Below are 15243 nucleotides of genomic sequence, written 5' to 3'. Positions count from 1 at the left end.
TGGCCCAGAAAGATCTGAATTCAGGAGAGCCACCTTAGATTCCAGGATAGACTCACCTTCCATTAAGGAAAAGGGAAAACATTGCATGCAGATGTTTCCCCCTTCACTTTGTTTTATGTATTTATTTGCTTTGAAACATTTAGCTCGAAGTAAAACAGTTTCACAAGTACATTGTTTCCCAAAATCTTGTTACACCTTGTAGGCAAAACTCAGATAGGAAGCAAAGCCATAACACGGCCACCAAGGAAAGATACTACTCACCTGAACACAATTCCTGCTATGAAGTAGAAGATTGCTAGTGTATCCATAACATTCCACAGATCTGAGAAATACTTACTGCCATTCATGTACCACTGGAAAGGAAAAAAGAGCAGGAAGTAACCACCATACATGCTCCTGATCAAAGATGCAGATTTAATTGGTTCTTGAATTGCCTGGCTCTATTTCTGAATTGAGCCTAAGGAGAATCTCTGCCCATTCCCAGACTGAGCGGTACTGCATCTTGGATCTGGAGTTTGTGCAAGAACAAAATGCTGGGTCCGATTCAGAGGCGTCTCTTCAGAACAATTAGCTTAACGAGGAGAAACCTCCACCCAGGCCTGAAGAAACAGACTGAGTCCCTGATAACTGCTTTTCATTTTCATTGAAATAATCAAAGCTTAGTAGAGTGCTGATCATTGGCTCTCACTATAACTGGGATATCCAAGGAAGGCAATTCCGCTCTCTGTACTTTTACAGGAAACAGAGATCAAAAGGGAGTTGTCTTCTAAACCCAGAAGGAGCTATGAGTAGCGAGCCCCCCTTCGCTATTCCAGTTGCACAGTTGTTGCATTGTCACCACACGATGGGATGCGATGCTGAAGCTGGACAGGTGCGGCAGCTACCAGGGTGTCAGGCTCAAACTATTACCGGACTTTTAGCATCTTGGGACCCACACGCACTTCTCTTACTGTTCAGGGTACCAAAGGTTGAGCACTGTGTGGAGGCAGCGTATCCGACACCCATGATGTTGGGCTGTCTGTGTCTCCTTGCTCCCTAAATCAAACATGACTTATCAGTGAAAGGGTGTTTTATATGACCAGCTAGATGCATAAAATCCAAATGCTTTTCACAAAGCAATAACTTCATCGCTGCACTACAGCTGTATTATGTAGCTGTAATATAATATAATGTATAATAACGTATAACGCAACCTCTTCCTTTAAGGGCATAACGGTGGAAGGAGGAAAGGAAACAGTTATTGGTCTAAAGCAGAAACAGGTGAGAACAACTGAGATGGCAGCACAGTTCAGTCCTTCAAATATCAAGGAGGTATCGCTGCTGAGGGTTAACATGCACAGGGGTTCTTTCCAGATTCCTTCTCCATCTGAGAAAACTTTCCCGCGCACCCCACAAGTCTACCGACTCACCTGTCTGGAGGCTACACCCACGTGGCTAAGAAGACAGCAGGAAAAAGGCATCTCCAATTTCACTATTGCCACGACAGCTCTAAATGGCCTGTCAGAAAATAGCTCTGGCTCGTTAAATATAGGACCACCTGAAGTGAAAACAGGCTTAAGCCAGGGGCTCACAGTTCAGATATGGTTCTGCTCCACCATTCGGAAGATCCGAATGGTGCTTGAAATATGGAACAACTCCTGGTGGTTGTCATTTCCAAAGACACACCACCCTGAGGGCTGATTTCTCCCCAAAACTGGTTATCTGACAGGACCCCAGGCAACGTTACTCTTACTTTTTCTTTGATGTGAAAACAAGATCTGAGACAACTCACTATTTTTTTAAAATATTTCGGACACAGATCCTATTTTTCCTGCAGAGTCAGACCGGCACACACCCAGTGAGAAGAAGCCAAGGAGGAAGCTTCCTGAGAAGCTTAGAAGTGAAAACACTCCCTTAGTGTTTTCACTGCAACAGAGTCTTTTACTTCTCCTCATTTTCCTTAGGGAGTAAAGTTGCCCTAAAGAAGGCACCACTAGAAAGAGGCCACGCAGCAGGTGAGGCACAGTCCCATCAACGCTCAGCCACGTCATTTGAGCTCACGTAAGAAATGTTGGTGCAGGTGGTTTGATCCAGCGGATCAGCCACACTCACAGGGAATCTAAAGCCTTACAGGACAACCAGAAAGCAGCACTGTACCCATTCCCCCTCCAACTTTCCCAGCATCATCCCACTACTCTGAGCTCTGCCTGGTGGAGAGCAGCTTTTGTGTGACCCCGCACAAATGAAAGGAGAAGAATAAATACGTGGCTGGCTACAAAAGCAATCCTGCATGCTGTTCCCAAACTACACCAGAACAATCCACGCTGACAGTCTGAAACCGGCTCTTGGGACTACACGAAACTAGCAAAAATTGTAGTCACGATTAAAAGATAAATGAAAATACATAATGATATGTTGCTGATAGGTCAAACAGAGGAAAAAAAAAAGAGGTTTGGGATGTGGAGAAGAGAGGCAGGGATCACTGGATCTAGAGGCATGCATCCAGATAAATCAGATAGCTCTAACCTCTGGATCCTTTGGCAATCTAAGCCAAACTTTGCTGAGAAGTATCTCCATCAGCATCAGCTTATCTACACAGTCTCAAAGCAATATACATTCCTCTTGGTGCATGCAGACTGCAGCTATCGGAGTGCAAGTCGGAACTAAATATTGCAGGGAAAAAAAAAAACCATTGTGCCTTGAGTTTCCTGAACATATCTCCCAGGAATTTGTTTCCCTGTCGCATAGAAGCAGCCTGCACTGCCGTACACTATAGGGAGCAGGGAAGAAAACGTTAAGGCTTTTAATCTAGCACTAAACTTGTTTGGTCTGCAAGCGCTGCCTACTTGTCTCACTTCATCACAAAGCAGAATGAAGACCAGCACGTAAAGGATGATCTCCAGGATGGTGGGTTCCTTCTGGAAATCCATAAGCAAGACGTAGGCAAAGAGCAACAGGAAAGTGATGTAGAAGATGACATTCCAGGAGAAGACGACGAAGGGGGAGGTGAAGAAAGATATATAATACAAGAAGAGCTTCTTACTCTTCTCCACAGGCTTCTTCCTGAGGAATTAAAAGAGGGGAAAAGGTCTCAAAACACAGTTCGTATGCCTAGAAACGTTCGTGCTTTTCATCATTTTGCAAATGAGAAGGGTGCAAAGTCTAGCGTAGGGTGATACCTAAAGTTAACACCATTCTGCATCCACTGACTTCAGGCAGGCAAGCAGATTGGCACACCTTGACTCCAGATCAGTGAGGACACAATCTATCAAACGCTCCTTCAGCCAATAAATATCTTTATTTAAGAGTGACTGAACAGTGGAACAGGTTTCCCAGAGTGGCCATAGGGTCTCCATCCTTGGAGATCCTCAAAAGCCAGCTAGACACAGTCCTGGGCAACCTGCTCTAGGTGACCTTGAGAGTAGAGAGTGGGACTGGATGATCTCTGGAGGTCCCTCCCAGCCTGAATTATCCTATGATTCTATGATTAATTGACTGACTTTGCATCTGCCAATGAGAAGCCAGTTGATTACCTGAATGAGATGAAACCACAGGCTATTAAAGGGAAAAAGAACAGACACAGTATAATCTTCCAGTTCTTAGTATCTCTTGAAATCTCTCCATACCACTGCTTGGAAAGGAAATTCTGCAGGGAACAAGAAAACACCCTCATTTGTTCCAAAAGCAAGAAAATAACCGAGGAACGCTACCAGAGAACATTTGATCTAGTAAAAAATAACTGAAAACTTTGAGCTTTGTATCAAAATAAGTTGGATTCTCATACAGGACAGACAGCATTCCGCACCAGGAACAGTGGGTTGGTTCCTTAGTTCAGCTATCCCCCATTCTACATGACAAGGAGTTCAAGGAGAGGCTGAGCAGGACTTGACCTGATTTATGAGGCCCTTGGCACTGCACCGCACAGAGTACACGGGAGTTGTGCCCAGGGAGAAGTCACTTTGGCCAGTCCTTATCAAGCTCATTATCATTTTAAGCCTAAATCAAGTCTTCTCCTCCTGATTTAGTGTCTGTGGGCAAATCAGCACTTCCTATTTTAAGGGGGTACCACACATCTTGCCCCCCCAGTCAGGGCTCTCTGGGACGCACTTCACAACACTGCAGAAGCCGAGTTGTGCAGTTCAGTGGTCACAGGGATGCGGAATCTTGCCTGAAAGCTCTCGCTTCCACAGGAACAGTGTCTGAGCATTGGCTTTTCACACAACGGTTAGGAGGAGATCGCATTTCACAGCACAAATATTCACTTTAAGCTACCCAGATGACAAGAGTTGCAGTAATCTGTGCACCTTCTTTTCAGCAGCGTGCTCAGGTGGCCAAGGTGGCCAACAGCATCCTGGCTTGTATCAGAAACAGCGTGGCCAGCAGGACCAGGGAAGACATCTTTCCCCTTTACTCAGCATTGGTGAGGCCACACCTTGAACTTTGTGTTCGGTTTTGGGCCCCTCAGGACAAGAAGGACATTGAGGGACTGAAGCGTGTCCAGAGAAGGGGAATGGAGCTGGAGACCAAGACTTAAGAGGACCTGCTGACGGAATTGTTTAGCCTGGAGGAACGGTTGAGGGGAGACCTTATCACTGCCTGAGAGGAGGTTGCAGACAGGTGGGTGTTGGTCTCTTCTCCCAAGTAAGAAGTGAGAGCATGAGAAGAAACAGCCTCAAGTTACAGCAGGGAAGGTTCAGATATTGGGGAAAAAATTCTTCACCAGAAGGGTTCTCAGGTACTGGTAGAGGCTGCCCAGTGAGTCCCCGCTGTGGAGATATTTACAAGATGAGTGGACAAGGTCCTCACAGACACGGTTCGTTAGGGGACAGGTACGGTTGCACTCAGTGATGTCAAAAGTCTGTTGCAACCCAACAATTCCACCGCTCCGTGATTTTCAATGGCATTACCTGCACTCCTGGCTGTGCAATGAACTGCTGGTCTTTAGCTTCCACTGCTAGTTCCAGACAATTGCTCCCTCCCCAGGCCTCACAGGAATAGGTCAGCAGCTGCTCAGCCAGATCTTCATCATTGCTGTAGCACTCGGTGAACAGCTCTGGAAGAGAGAGGCAGTTCCAGGCTGAGCTCCAACTTCAGACTCGATTTCCCACCAACCTGAGTGCAATTGGCTTCACTGACTTCCCAAATACAATACTTGTATACATGTATTAAAGCATGCAGATACAAGAGCTCTTTCCATGTTTTCAAAGCAGAGCAACGCGTGCATTGCTTTACAACCCCTCTTAGACGTATTAAGCTTTCAAACAGAATTCACGCCTGGAAAGACAACTGTACTACTAAATCAGCTCATACAGAGACAGCATTAAGCAGAATTCTCCACCAAAAAAATACTGGAAAAATATGAACTTCTGCTACTCAAATGACTCAGTACATCTGCTTGCTTCACGTTCCTTTCACTCATTTAGCACTGATCTAATAACTCACAGTCTGTCCCAGTAGTCCCATATTAATGGCAGGGTTGAAGAAAAAGGGCAGAACCTAATGCTTTTTTCACTGTGAAAAGCATTGCAAACAGTTGTTTTAGAAGAGCTACAAGCAGCTTATTCCACCCACAGATTTTTGCCACTAACCACACACAAAGTGAAAAATTGTTTCTCTTTCTAGCTCTGGATATTTTCCTCTTGGAAATAGCTCTTTTTTTGTGGCTCGTGACAGAGCATCGCTGCCCTGGAGCGTGATCCAGCCTCTTACCAAACACACCAGCATCCCCCAGAAGCTCTTCCCTCCCCCGGCACATTTTCCCGGGCTGTTTGAAAACAGCTGTGATGTTGTGGCTGCGAAGAAACACACACAGGGCAATGCTTTTGGCCGGTGTCACCACAAACACTGCGATATGCAGACAGACTTCAGTGGGACCTGATTACTCTTCAATGTCTCGCTAAACAATCGGTCCTGAGGGATGCAGATACCCTTAACAAAGTCTGTTTTAGCAGTGAAGTAGAAGATACCTTGTGCTAACGAGATCTTTTCAATATGGCCTTGTGCCACTACTTAGTGGACTGTGAAACAGCTTCGTAGTCACTCTGATATACACACAAATGGGAATAAAGCTCAAAGTTCAGTGGGTCCATATGATCTCCATGAGCCCCAGAGAAAGGAATAAATATGATCTGCTTTCAAAAGCCATAAGACAATATCCATCTGCGGAGACTTTCAAGATCTGGCCAAATGAAGCCATGACTGAACCGATTTAGTCTCGGTGATAACACCACCTCAACAAGACAACTGGACTAGAGGTCTCCATACGCCCTTGCCAGCAACACTGCTGCGCTCTCCCTATTCCGCCTGCGGAGCCGCTACGCTTCACCCATCAGCTAACTTGACTTACGGGGTTGACAGCTGCAATGCAGTTACAGAACCACTGTTCTGTGGTAGGGTGGCTGTTGGTCTTTTCTCCCAAGTAATAAGCAATAGGATGAGAGGAAATGGCCTGAAGTTGTGCCAGGGAAGGTTTAGATTGGATATTTGGAAAATTTTCTTTACCGGCAGAGAGGTGAAGCATTGGCAGAAGCTGCCCAGGGCAGTGGTGGAATCTCCATCCCTGGAAGTGTTCCAACAATGTGTAGACGTGGAACTTTGTGACGTGTTTTAGTAGGCATGGTGGTGTTGAGTTGTTGGTGTGGTGGGATGATCTTAGATGTCTTTTCCAACCTTAATGATTCCATGATTAAAGTTTAGGAACCAAGGTCCTGCTCCACAGATAAGCTTGGACTTTTAAGTTGTGGGTGTTAGAAATTATTCCCTGCTCTGATATCTGCCAACTGCGCTGGCTTTCATTTCATGTTTCTCAGAATAACTTGCAAAATAACTAGATACTGAGGAAACATCACCACCGTGGCTCCAGAAAAGGGAAGCCTTCAAAGTGAAGAGAACATCCCCTTGCACTCCTGGCACTAATTACACTCACAACATAAGAAACTATCGGTCACTTCAGCGCACGAGATGCAGGGCTCAATTCTGACTTACTGACAGCCCTTGCAGTAGAAGAAACTGAAAGTTATACAAAGGAATTAAAAAACCTGAGCTACACCTGTGTTCTCAGTGAGCGACAGTGTGGCTGTCGTCTTAGACTAAGGAACGTAAATGATTTTGCAGTTCAGAACTTAGGAATTCAGTCACTTTTCACTCTTCAGTCCCCAAAAGTACTGCCGCAAATCTGGACAATAGCTCTTCTCAATCTCAGCAGCACCAGCACTTATGCAAAAAGCTTCTCTTATTCCCGATTCTCTGTGCAATGTCTGGGTGTCTTTCTTCAGCTTTGCCATCAGAGTTGGGTATCTTTTCTTCCCAGAGAAAGAAATTGTTTACCAATCCTACACCCACTTTTGGAGTCCAAACAGGACCCACAGTTTCTACTGGGAACAGGTGGTGCGGAAGATATTTCCAAGCAGTAAAAACACATTCTGACATTCAAAGGAAGCATTTAGATATCTGGTTTTCTAAATAAAGCTTTTCTACTTCCTTTCGAGATGTCATTTCTCTTCTTTATAACTCAGTCTGAACTTCTGGGTAGCATTTCAGGCAAATTGAATTAATCATCTTGCCTTGCATATTGTTGAACAAAACCAGAAGGGTTTGTTTTTCTGCATGAAATAAAAACATCACTATGCAATCATTGCTACACAACAGACTTGGAGATCACTAAAAGTAGTTTCCTTTCTTGGAAAACTACTATTTCCTGATGCCTCTGATTAAATCTCTAAAAGGACTTAAAGAAGGCACTTACCTACTGCTCTGGTCTCATACTCATTAGCGAGTTCCTCGGACTCACCAGCAGCATTTATATCGTTCTTCACCTTCGCCATGCTTTTCAGGAGCTTACTGGCCCCAAGGGCTGCCAAAGTGCAACCTCTGGTCTGTGGAGAGAGAGTTAAGTCACACAAAGCCCTCTGGCAAGGGGAGGTAATAGCCTTCAGAAGTTATCCCCCTTTTTTTGCAGCTGCTCAGTTTCCAGTCAAGGCTGGTAAACGAAGATCCAGTCCCACAGAATGAGTGGTAACCATCAGTGTATTGGCGTGATGACTTGGTGACCAGTCTGAAAAGGTCCTTTCATAGTTATGTATCAGCTTTGCACCTCTGGCTGAAGATTGACAAAGGAAGGTCTGCTCGGCCATGAGCTACACAACCATTTTCACCGTTGGTCTGGACCAGCTGCGTGTGCCCCAAAGTACCCAGATTACATCAGCCCATTCCATTCCAAACATCCACACCCGCATAGAAGGAACACTCCATTTTGTTCACCCAGACAAACGCGCACCCGCTCGTACAAGGAAGAAGCACTGTTTCAGACACGAACATCAACTTGAGTTGGAGCATCCATCAGCTTTGTTTGCATTACCCTCACATTTACAGTCAGCAAACTATATATTTGATACATTAATAACTAAATGTGCTGTCTAATCTAAATTAGATACAGATTGCAATCAAATACCTGGGATCAAAACACATCCATACTGTGGAATGAGTGGGAACTCTGCATCCGAGGTTGAGCACATACAACTATAAGTAAATGATAGCTTGGACTGCTGAGTCACACGACATTAGGAAAGGAAAGTATGAAATCCACACCCAAAACCAAAATGGGCAACATTACAGAGTCATCTAGAAATTCTCCCTTGCGGTTTTGTGTTTGAAGATGGATCCAGAGCCTTCAAAGGCCTACAAACCGAAGACAAGGAATGCCACTGTGCCGTTCGCAAAAAGAAATAAAGGGGAATTCAACTTACTTGCTCCCAAATGACTTTAGACAATTCTTTCTTGTTCTGAAGAACTGACCAAATAAACAGAGCTTGTAACGGATGCCTCGTGATAGAACACTCATCCTGAAAGAAAGAGTAACAACTTCTCAAATCTAAGCTCAGTTGACTGTTTTCAACTGGAACAAACCCTCGTCTGACACTCTTGTTCTCACGTTTTGTTCGTTTTACAGTCAGCCCAACAATCCTCTCTCAGCTATCTGGCACTTGTCACACTAATGTAATTAGTTCATACTTCAATAAAGCCTTATATTCTCCTATTTGATGGGGAAGCATCAGCCTCCCAGTTTTTCCTGAAGGCGGTATTAAAAGACATTCAGGTCAATTGTCTTTTCTGCTTTCACTTTCAGCTTTAATCCACGCAGTTCAGATTGCCTCATTCACAGTTTCTCCGTGTTTAGAGAAAAAGATTATCACCCTCCAAAAGGAACACTAACTTTATAACGATAGGGTATAAGCAGTAACTTTATATATATTTATATACTAACTTTATACCAATAGGGTTTAAGTAAGACCACGAACGTGACAAAACAGAGGAATTTCTGTATCACCGTCTTCCTTGCATTAGAACAGTTAGGAACAAGGGTTGGTAAAGCTATCACAAAATTAATCCTGAGCAACAGAACTTGTAAGAACCACAAGCGTTAGTGGAAACTCTCAATGCTAATGAGCATTTTCAAGCCACGCTTTCCCCAAATGGCACACGTGTTGCACTGCATCTCAAAACCTGATTTCAAAAGTCTATCCGATGCCTGAGTTCCAGTTTTGAAACTCAGGTCTTGATCAAGATTTAAGACACGAGAATCTAAAGCAAAATATGAGTCCAGACTCTGAATTTATATATAAGCATATTTTTATATAAGTGTAACCAGTGCACTGATTGCTCTAACAGACAATTTTTTAACTTAACACCCAAATAAACTCACACATTTTTCTTATAGTTGAAAGACCATTAGACGCATTGTAAAACAGGACAGTACGTTAAGTGTAAAACATGCTGAGGCCACTAAAATTCTGCTACACCAGAAACGAAGCGTAATTTTTGCTATTTTCCTTTGAACGGTCGCTCAGCCGAATGAAACTGCTCATCACTTACTGAAAGATCTATGTCCACCTCATCCTTGCTATTCTTGTCATCTCTTTTGACACCTCTTCGGAAATCTTCAACCATTTTCCACACAAACGTGAGCGGTGCATCATTATAAGAGTTCTTTGCGATCTGCAGGTTCTTGAACACCAGGCTGCTGAAGTTGTTGGTGTACAGCTCTCTAAGGACCTCTGTGGTTAGGAACTTCCTCAGATTCAAGCCGTTTTCCAGGAAGAGACGGACAAATTTGGGTCTGTCTTTCACTAGGGCTGTGAACATGACATCCTGCAGGTCAGCCGACTAGGAAGAAATGGAAAAGCAAATATCAGGGAGCACGCAAGACACGCAAAGCTTACCTAAGGGCCCGACATATGTGCCTAACTGCCACATTTCCCTCCATACTGCCACATTTTCATCAGAATCCCTCTTTTCTGTACGCAACTGCCTCTGTTGCATGGCCTAGAGCGCTTCTGGCATAGGCAGATAACCTTTGCCATCAGTGCAAGGAGGAACAGACACTTTTGGTTATCCTCACAGAGGCTGGGGTGCTGAGAGAGCGGCTGCTGTTACAATCTCTCTCTCCCCACTTCTTCCCTGCCCCGGGTCACTGTAGTCAGATGGAAATGGTCTGTACCTCCCAGTTTCGGTCGTTGGTGAAGATCTCATCACTGGCCAGGTCCAACTGGTTCCACTCCAGCAGCAGCTTCAACTGCCCATTCCAGTTATCTCTGTCGTGCTCATTGGTGCTGAAAGCTGCAGAGGAGGAACAACGCTCCAGGTAAAAGACCAGAGACTGAAAAGCTTCTTGGAATACTTCTACTTATCTCTGCTTCTTGTGCTCTACCCCTGGCAGGACCCCTGTGAAATGTCTTTCCCAGACTCATGCACACACTCCTGTTTGTTCTTTAAAGGATGCTGGAGGCTTAGAGACTTATTTATGGTCCAACATAGGCCACAAACCAGCTGCTAGAAGCACCTCATCAACCCAAATCAGCACGTTTCCTTCAGCTCTCCAGTGTCCTGCAACCTCTACACAAAAGATAATCTGCAGAATTCCCACTGGGGCCCTACACAAGGAATGTCACGAGGAGCTATAATGATCAGGGGCTTTCTCCACGCACAGAGAGGAAGACGAGGTGCGCCTAACAACCTTCACCAAATACCAGTTCTGCTAAGCTGGAGCGGTAGAGACTCACACTGGTTACCTGGCCTGCTGACTGATCCCTGTTGTGTTGCATACTCGTGTGCAGCTCTTGGAGATGCTCTCCCAGCATCCTCAAAGCTCCGCTGAACGCCCTCCCAGTTATCTGAAGTGAATTTCAACCTCACCCACGCTAAGAGATCTCATACTGCTGCTGCAGGCTGCCCACACCAGCGTCGATGAAGACAAGCTCCAGATTGTGGCAGGAGCTTAACTCTAGAGAGATGGCACTGCTCTAGGGGAGGCTGTTCTAGAAAGTCAATAGCCATCTTTGTCCATCTATTAAAAAAAAAATAACAGAAAAACAATGACTTGCCTTTGTAAAGAGCAAAAGAAATGGCATTGCTCACAATCTCATCTCCAGCTTCTTCTATTTTGATAACTGTCAGTAAATGAGGGTTCTCAAGGACTTCTCTGATCTACAAAAAAGAAAATGTTCCATTCCAAAGCTGTTTAGGCTGTTTAGTAGTTGATCTCCTGGAGCATCTTTAAAAGAAAGTCCCCATTACAGTGCAGCAAAGCTGCTTCTCATCAATCCTATTTCTGCACAGAGTTAAAATTTAATCAAGTCCAGAAGCAGATAATGAGATTCGTTTTAAACTGCAAGTACAAGATTAATTATCCTCTGAACATATAGCAAATAACTAAAATTCCCTCTATGCAGAACATCATGACCAAAAAGATATAATCTCAGCAATTAGAAACTACTCGTACAGGAAAAAGAACAATTGTGGCAGCAGAAATCCCAAACATCATCTAGCAGTTTATTAGAAAAACCTGCTTCCATCTCCTTTGTTTTGTCAAAAGCAGAGATTGATTCTCACACAGTCGAGCCTTATAAAGAAACTTTCATTCCAGCACGCAGATAACAAAAAACTTTAGCCATAACATTTTCCACCCCCTGCTATGAACTTCAGCTGAGGTTTGAATACGTAATCACTCCTGACTCTGAGCGTGGGTAGAACAGAGAGAGAAAAGCAGATTCAGACCCCAGGATAAAGCACTGGGCAGTTAATTGAGAGAGTCAATTAGCTGAAGTTAATGGATCGCTCAGTGAGCTGAAGTGGTTTTGGAACCAAGACTAATGAAAAATAACTGAATATTAAGATCTTCCTGGAGCTCCTTTTCCCTCTGTCCGGATTAAAAAGAAAGGTATATCTAAACCCAGGTTTGTCTGAAGGTCAGGTCATGAGAGAGTCACAAGAGTTTCCCAAGACCAGCTCACACAGCTCAAGATAGCAGATAGTCTCCTTACTTCTCCAGTTTTCCTAGTATCCAAAAAAATACTCTTGTAATAAACAGTCACATATAGATCACAACGGTGACGACATCCTGAGGGCTCTCCCTCCGGTCAAAGAAGCACAGAAAAGCAAAAAAATAATATCTTGATGCATATACAGTGCTGCACCTCCACCTGACGTCCCACGTACACAGAACTATTATGTCAACACTAACAGTCCCAGTGGAGATAGTGCCGGGATGCTGCTGTGGCAGAACTCTGACCAAGGAAACCTTGAGACCTAAACGCTCCACTCCCAGGCTCTAAGGAAAGTCTGTCCTGCCCAGTCCTCAAGGCACGCAGAAAGACACACAACAACTTCTAGAACAAACAAGAGAATCCCGAAGGAGATTTACTACAATATGAATTCCCAAAGGGCAGCAGCGATAACACTTTGTCTCTCAGCAATTCAACAGGATTTAGTGGTGTGATTCAGCAAACATCCAACGTCTTCGCTTGCAAAAAGCACGCAAAAAAATTGCACCGCCGAGCAGCACATCAGCCAAGTCAGACACCCAGCAGCCAGCGCGCGAGGAACCAAGCACACAGAGAGCGGGTAGGTACAAACCATCTGGCCTTAGCTCTCCTCTGCCTAGATGTGCTACCTTCCCAAAAGGTCACAATCCCCCACGCTCCTTTTGTTCCAATCCATATATATTGTAAGAACTGGAATTCTTCCGTTTTCAATTCCCTTGGATACGTCCTGGCAAGGAGCCCCGTACATCCTATAGGTCTCACCAGATCCTTTAGTTGGAAGTCCCTACATCCTCCACCCTCCTCCCAGCCTCGCTGGCTCCCTGCAGTAGCACACACTTACCCATCTGATCCAGCTTTCCGTCTCCTCTTCCGAAAGCCTTGAAATGGTGCGAGGCAGATACCTGAGCAAGCTCTCCTTGACGCACGAGGAAGTAAGAGTGCCTTCCGCCTCCACCAAACTAGCGATAACATCAGCGATCCGGCCGGAACCTTCCACCACAACACAGGGAATCTTACTCTTGATGGCCACATTGATAGACTGAGGAGCCAGAGAGGGAGAAGCACAACCGTTATCAGAGCCTGCTACTCGGTAAGAAAGCCTAGAGACCTTAGGTGCGACAGAAACCCATGGTCCAGAGCAGCATTTGTATTACTGTCCACCAACACCTCACCAACGCCAACCCTGTAAGACAACCTACTAATAGAGAGCTGTGAAGAGCCCCACAGAAGCCAACGGATGGAAAGCACCATCTGCCAAATTTGAGAGTTGATGAGCAGGGCAGGAATATTGCCAAGGGGAAACGGCATTCAGAACACGTTATTACTCTCTACAACTACCTGAAAGGAGGTTGTGGAGAGGAGGGAGCTGGGCTCTTCTCCCAAGGGACAGGGGACAGGACAAGGGGGAATGGCCTGAAGCTCCGCCAGGGGAGGTTCAGGTTGGAGATCAGGAAAAAAATCTTCACAGAAAGAGTCATCGGGCACTGGAACAGCTGCCCAGGGAGGGGGTCGAGTCGCCTTCCCTGGAGGTGTTTAAGGAACGGGTGGATGAAGTGCTTGGGGACATGGCTTAAGGGAGTGTTAGGAATGGTTGGACTCGATGATCCAATGGGTCCTTTCCAACCTGGTGAGTCTATGATAACACTGCCCGGCTCCAGTCACTGACTGTTTATGGCACAGCATCGCTCCAGTGACACCACAGCTGAGTACAAGGGCTGTGGCGTCAGCTGCTGGAGGTGCAATCACCTCCCTTTTACACAGGGATCACCTCTGTAGCACCAGGAGAACAAGGAACTCCATGCTACTGAATGTCTCCAAGCAGCTACTTAGGCGATTTCTCACACAAGAGCGTTGTACACTGCTTATGGGTAAGAAAAAAAAAAGGTGTGGAAGTAACCATGGAAGGGCCATTGCCCTCCTGTGACAAAGGACACAACAGGAGACATTTATTTCATTTGCATTAGTGCCATCAAGAACACAGGGAGCAGAATATAAGCTGTCTACCAGCACATTGCACATAAGGAGTCAACACAAGTTACAATCAGTCGCGAGAAGGACAGAACATCCATTACCTACCTGAGAAAACAGTTTCATGAGAGCAGAAACATCAACTAGGAGTCTGTGACTCCAAACCTAATAACTGCAAGCATGTTATTCCTGAAAAATTGCACAATAGGTTCATGATTGTTCTCATTTGAGCTAAAGCAGAATTAATTTTTTTAAGTTTTCAACTCAGTCTCATCTAAGGAACTTCATTTTCTGAAATTTAACTGCGTGGTTTCTAGGCAGCGTTTCTCTGAGAAGCGATAACATGAGGCACTGGGATGCAGAAAGGTCAAGGCTTACATCTATCCCTATGGAGATGAAGGCCATCCTCGGGTTGGTGGAATGTCATAAGCAAAAGGGGTGGAAAAGGGTCACACTTACAGGGAGGAATGGCCAAGACAGGTGACCCAAACTGACCAACAGAGCGTTCCACGCCACACACCTTATACTTGGGGTAAAACTGAGGGAACACAAGGTCAGGGGCTCTTCTTTAGTGGCCGGCATCCAATACAGACCTCATCCATCTATTTGCCCCTGATCCCAGACCTGTGCATTCCCGAATCGGTTCCCAAGTCCAGCTCCCTCCTGCTCCTGAGTCCAGCCTGGGACGTTTTCCCATGCCTGCTTGGCAGCATCTGTGGTGACACAGTCACTGAGAAGGGGAGTAATTCTGTATATACATGTATATTTTATTATTTTCTTACTAGTTAAAAGTAATTAAAATAAAGATGTTCTTTCTTGCCAACTAGATCCAAGGGGTTTTCTTAAGAAGGGCCCAACTAAAGTGGACACTTTACATCACAGGGAGTTTAGAACAGAAGCCTGAAACATTTTCACTTTTCCTCTGCTAAAGTAGGTTCCTGTCATCATGCACCGATGATGACACATCGGTCACAGGAGC

The 15243-nt window shown here is 45.1% G+C and overlaps 1 protein-coding gene across 7 annotated transcripts in view; it reads right to left on the bottom strand.

Annotated features, from left to right (window-relative positions):
• The window catches only part of TRPM8 (transient receptor potential cation channel subfamily M member 8), a 72842-nt gene that overhangs the window by 16902 nt on the left and 40697 nt on the right, over positions 1 to 15243 (bottom strand). For 2 of the 7 annotated variants that reach the window (XM_054070548.1, XM_054070551.1), the window contains exons 10-19: positions 13138 to 13335; positions 11358 to 11460; positions 10475 to 10593; positions 9850 to 10140; positions 8724 to 8819; positions 7724 to 7853; positions 4887 to 5032; positions 3513 to 3625; positions 2826 to 3042; positions 262 to 353 (exon numbers count right to left, since the gene is read on the bottom strand). In XM_054070548.1, the coding sequence (XP_053926523.1) occupies positions 262 to 353; positions 2826 to 3042; positions 3513 to 3625; positions 4887 to 5032; positions 7724 to 7853; positions 8724 to 8819; positions 9850 to 10140; positions 10475 to 10593; positions 11358 to 11460; positions 13138 to 13335 (1505 nt within the window). The remainder of the gene's footprint in view (positions 1 to 261; positions 354 to 2825; positions 3043 to 3512; positions 3626 to 4886; positions 5033 to 7723; positions 7854 to 8723; positions 8820 to 9849; positions 10141 to 10474; positions 10594 to 11357; positions 11461 to 13137; positions 13336 to 15243) is intronic. The other 5 variants (XR_008450515.1, XM_054070549.1, XM_054070552.1 and 2 more) reach the window with 5 other exon arrangements.

This window comes from Cuculus canorus, chromosome 6, assembly GCF_017976375.1.
Source record: "Cuculus canorus isolate bCucCan1 chromosome 6, bCucCan1.pri, whole genome shotgun sequence".
NCBI classification, from domain to species: Eukaryota; Metazoa; Chordata; class Aves; order Cuculiformes; family Cuculidae; genus Cuculus; species Cuculus canorus.
This window is presented reverse-complemented; position numbering and strand designations above follow the sequence as displayed.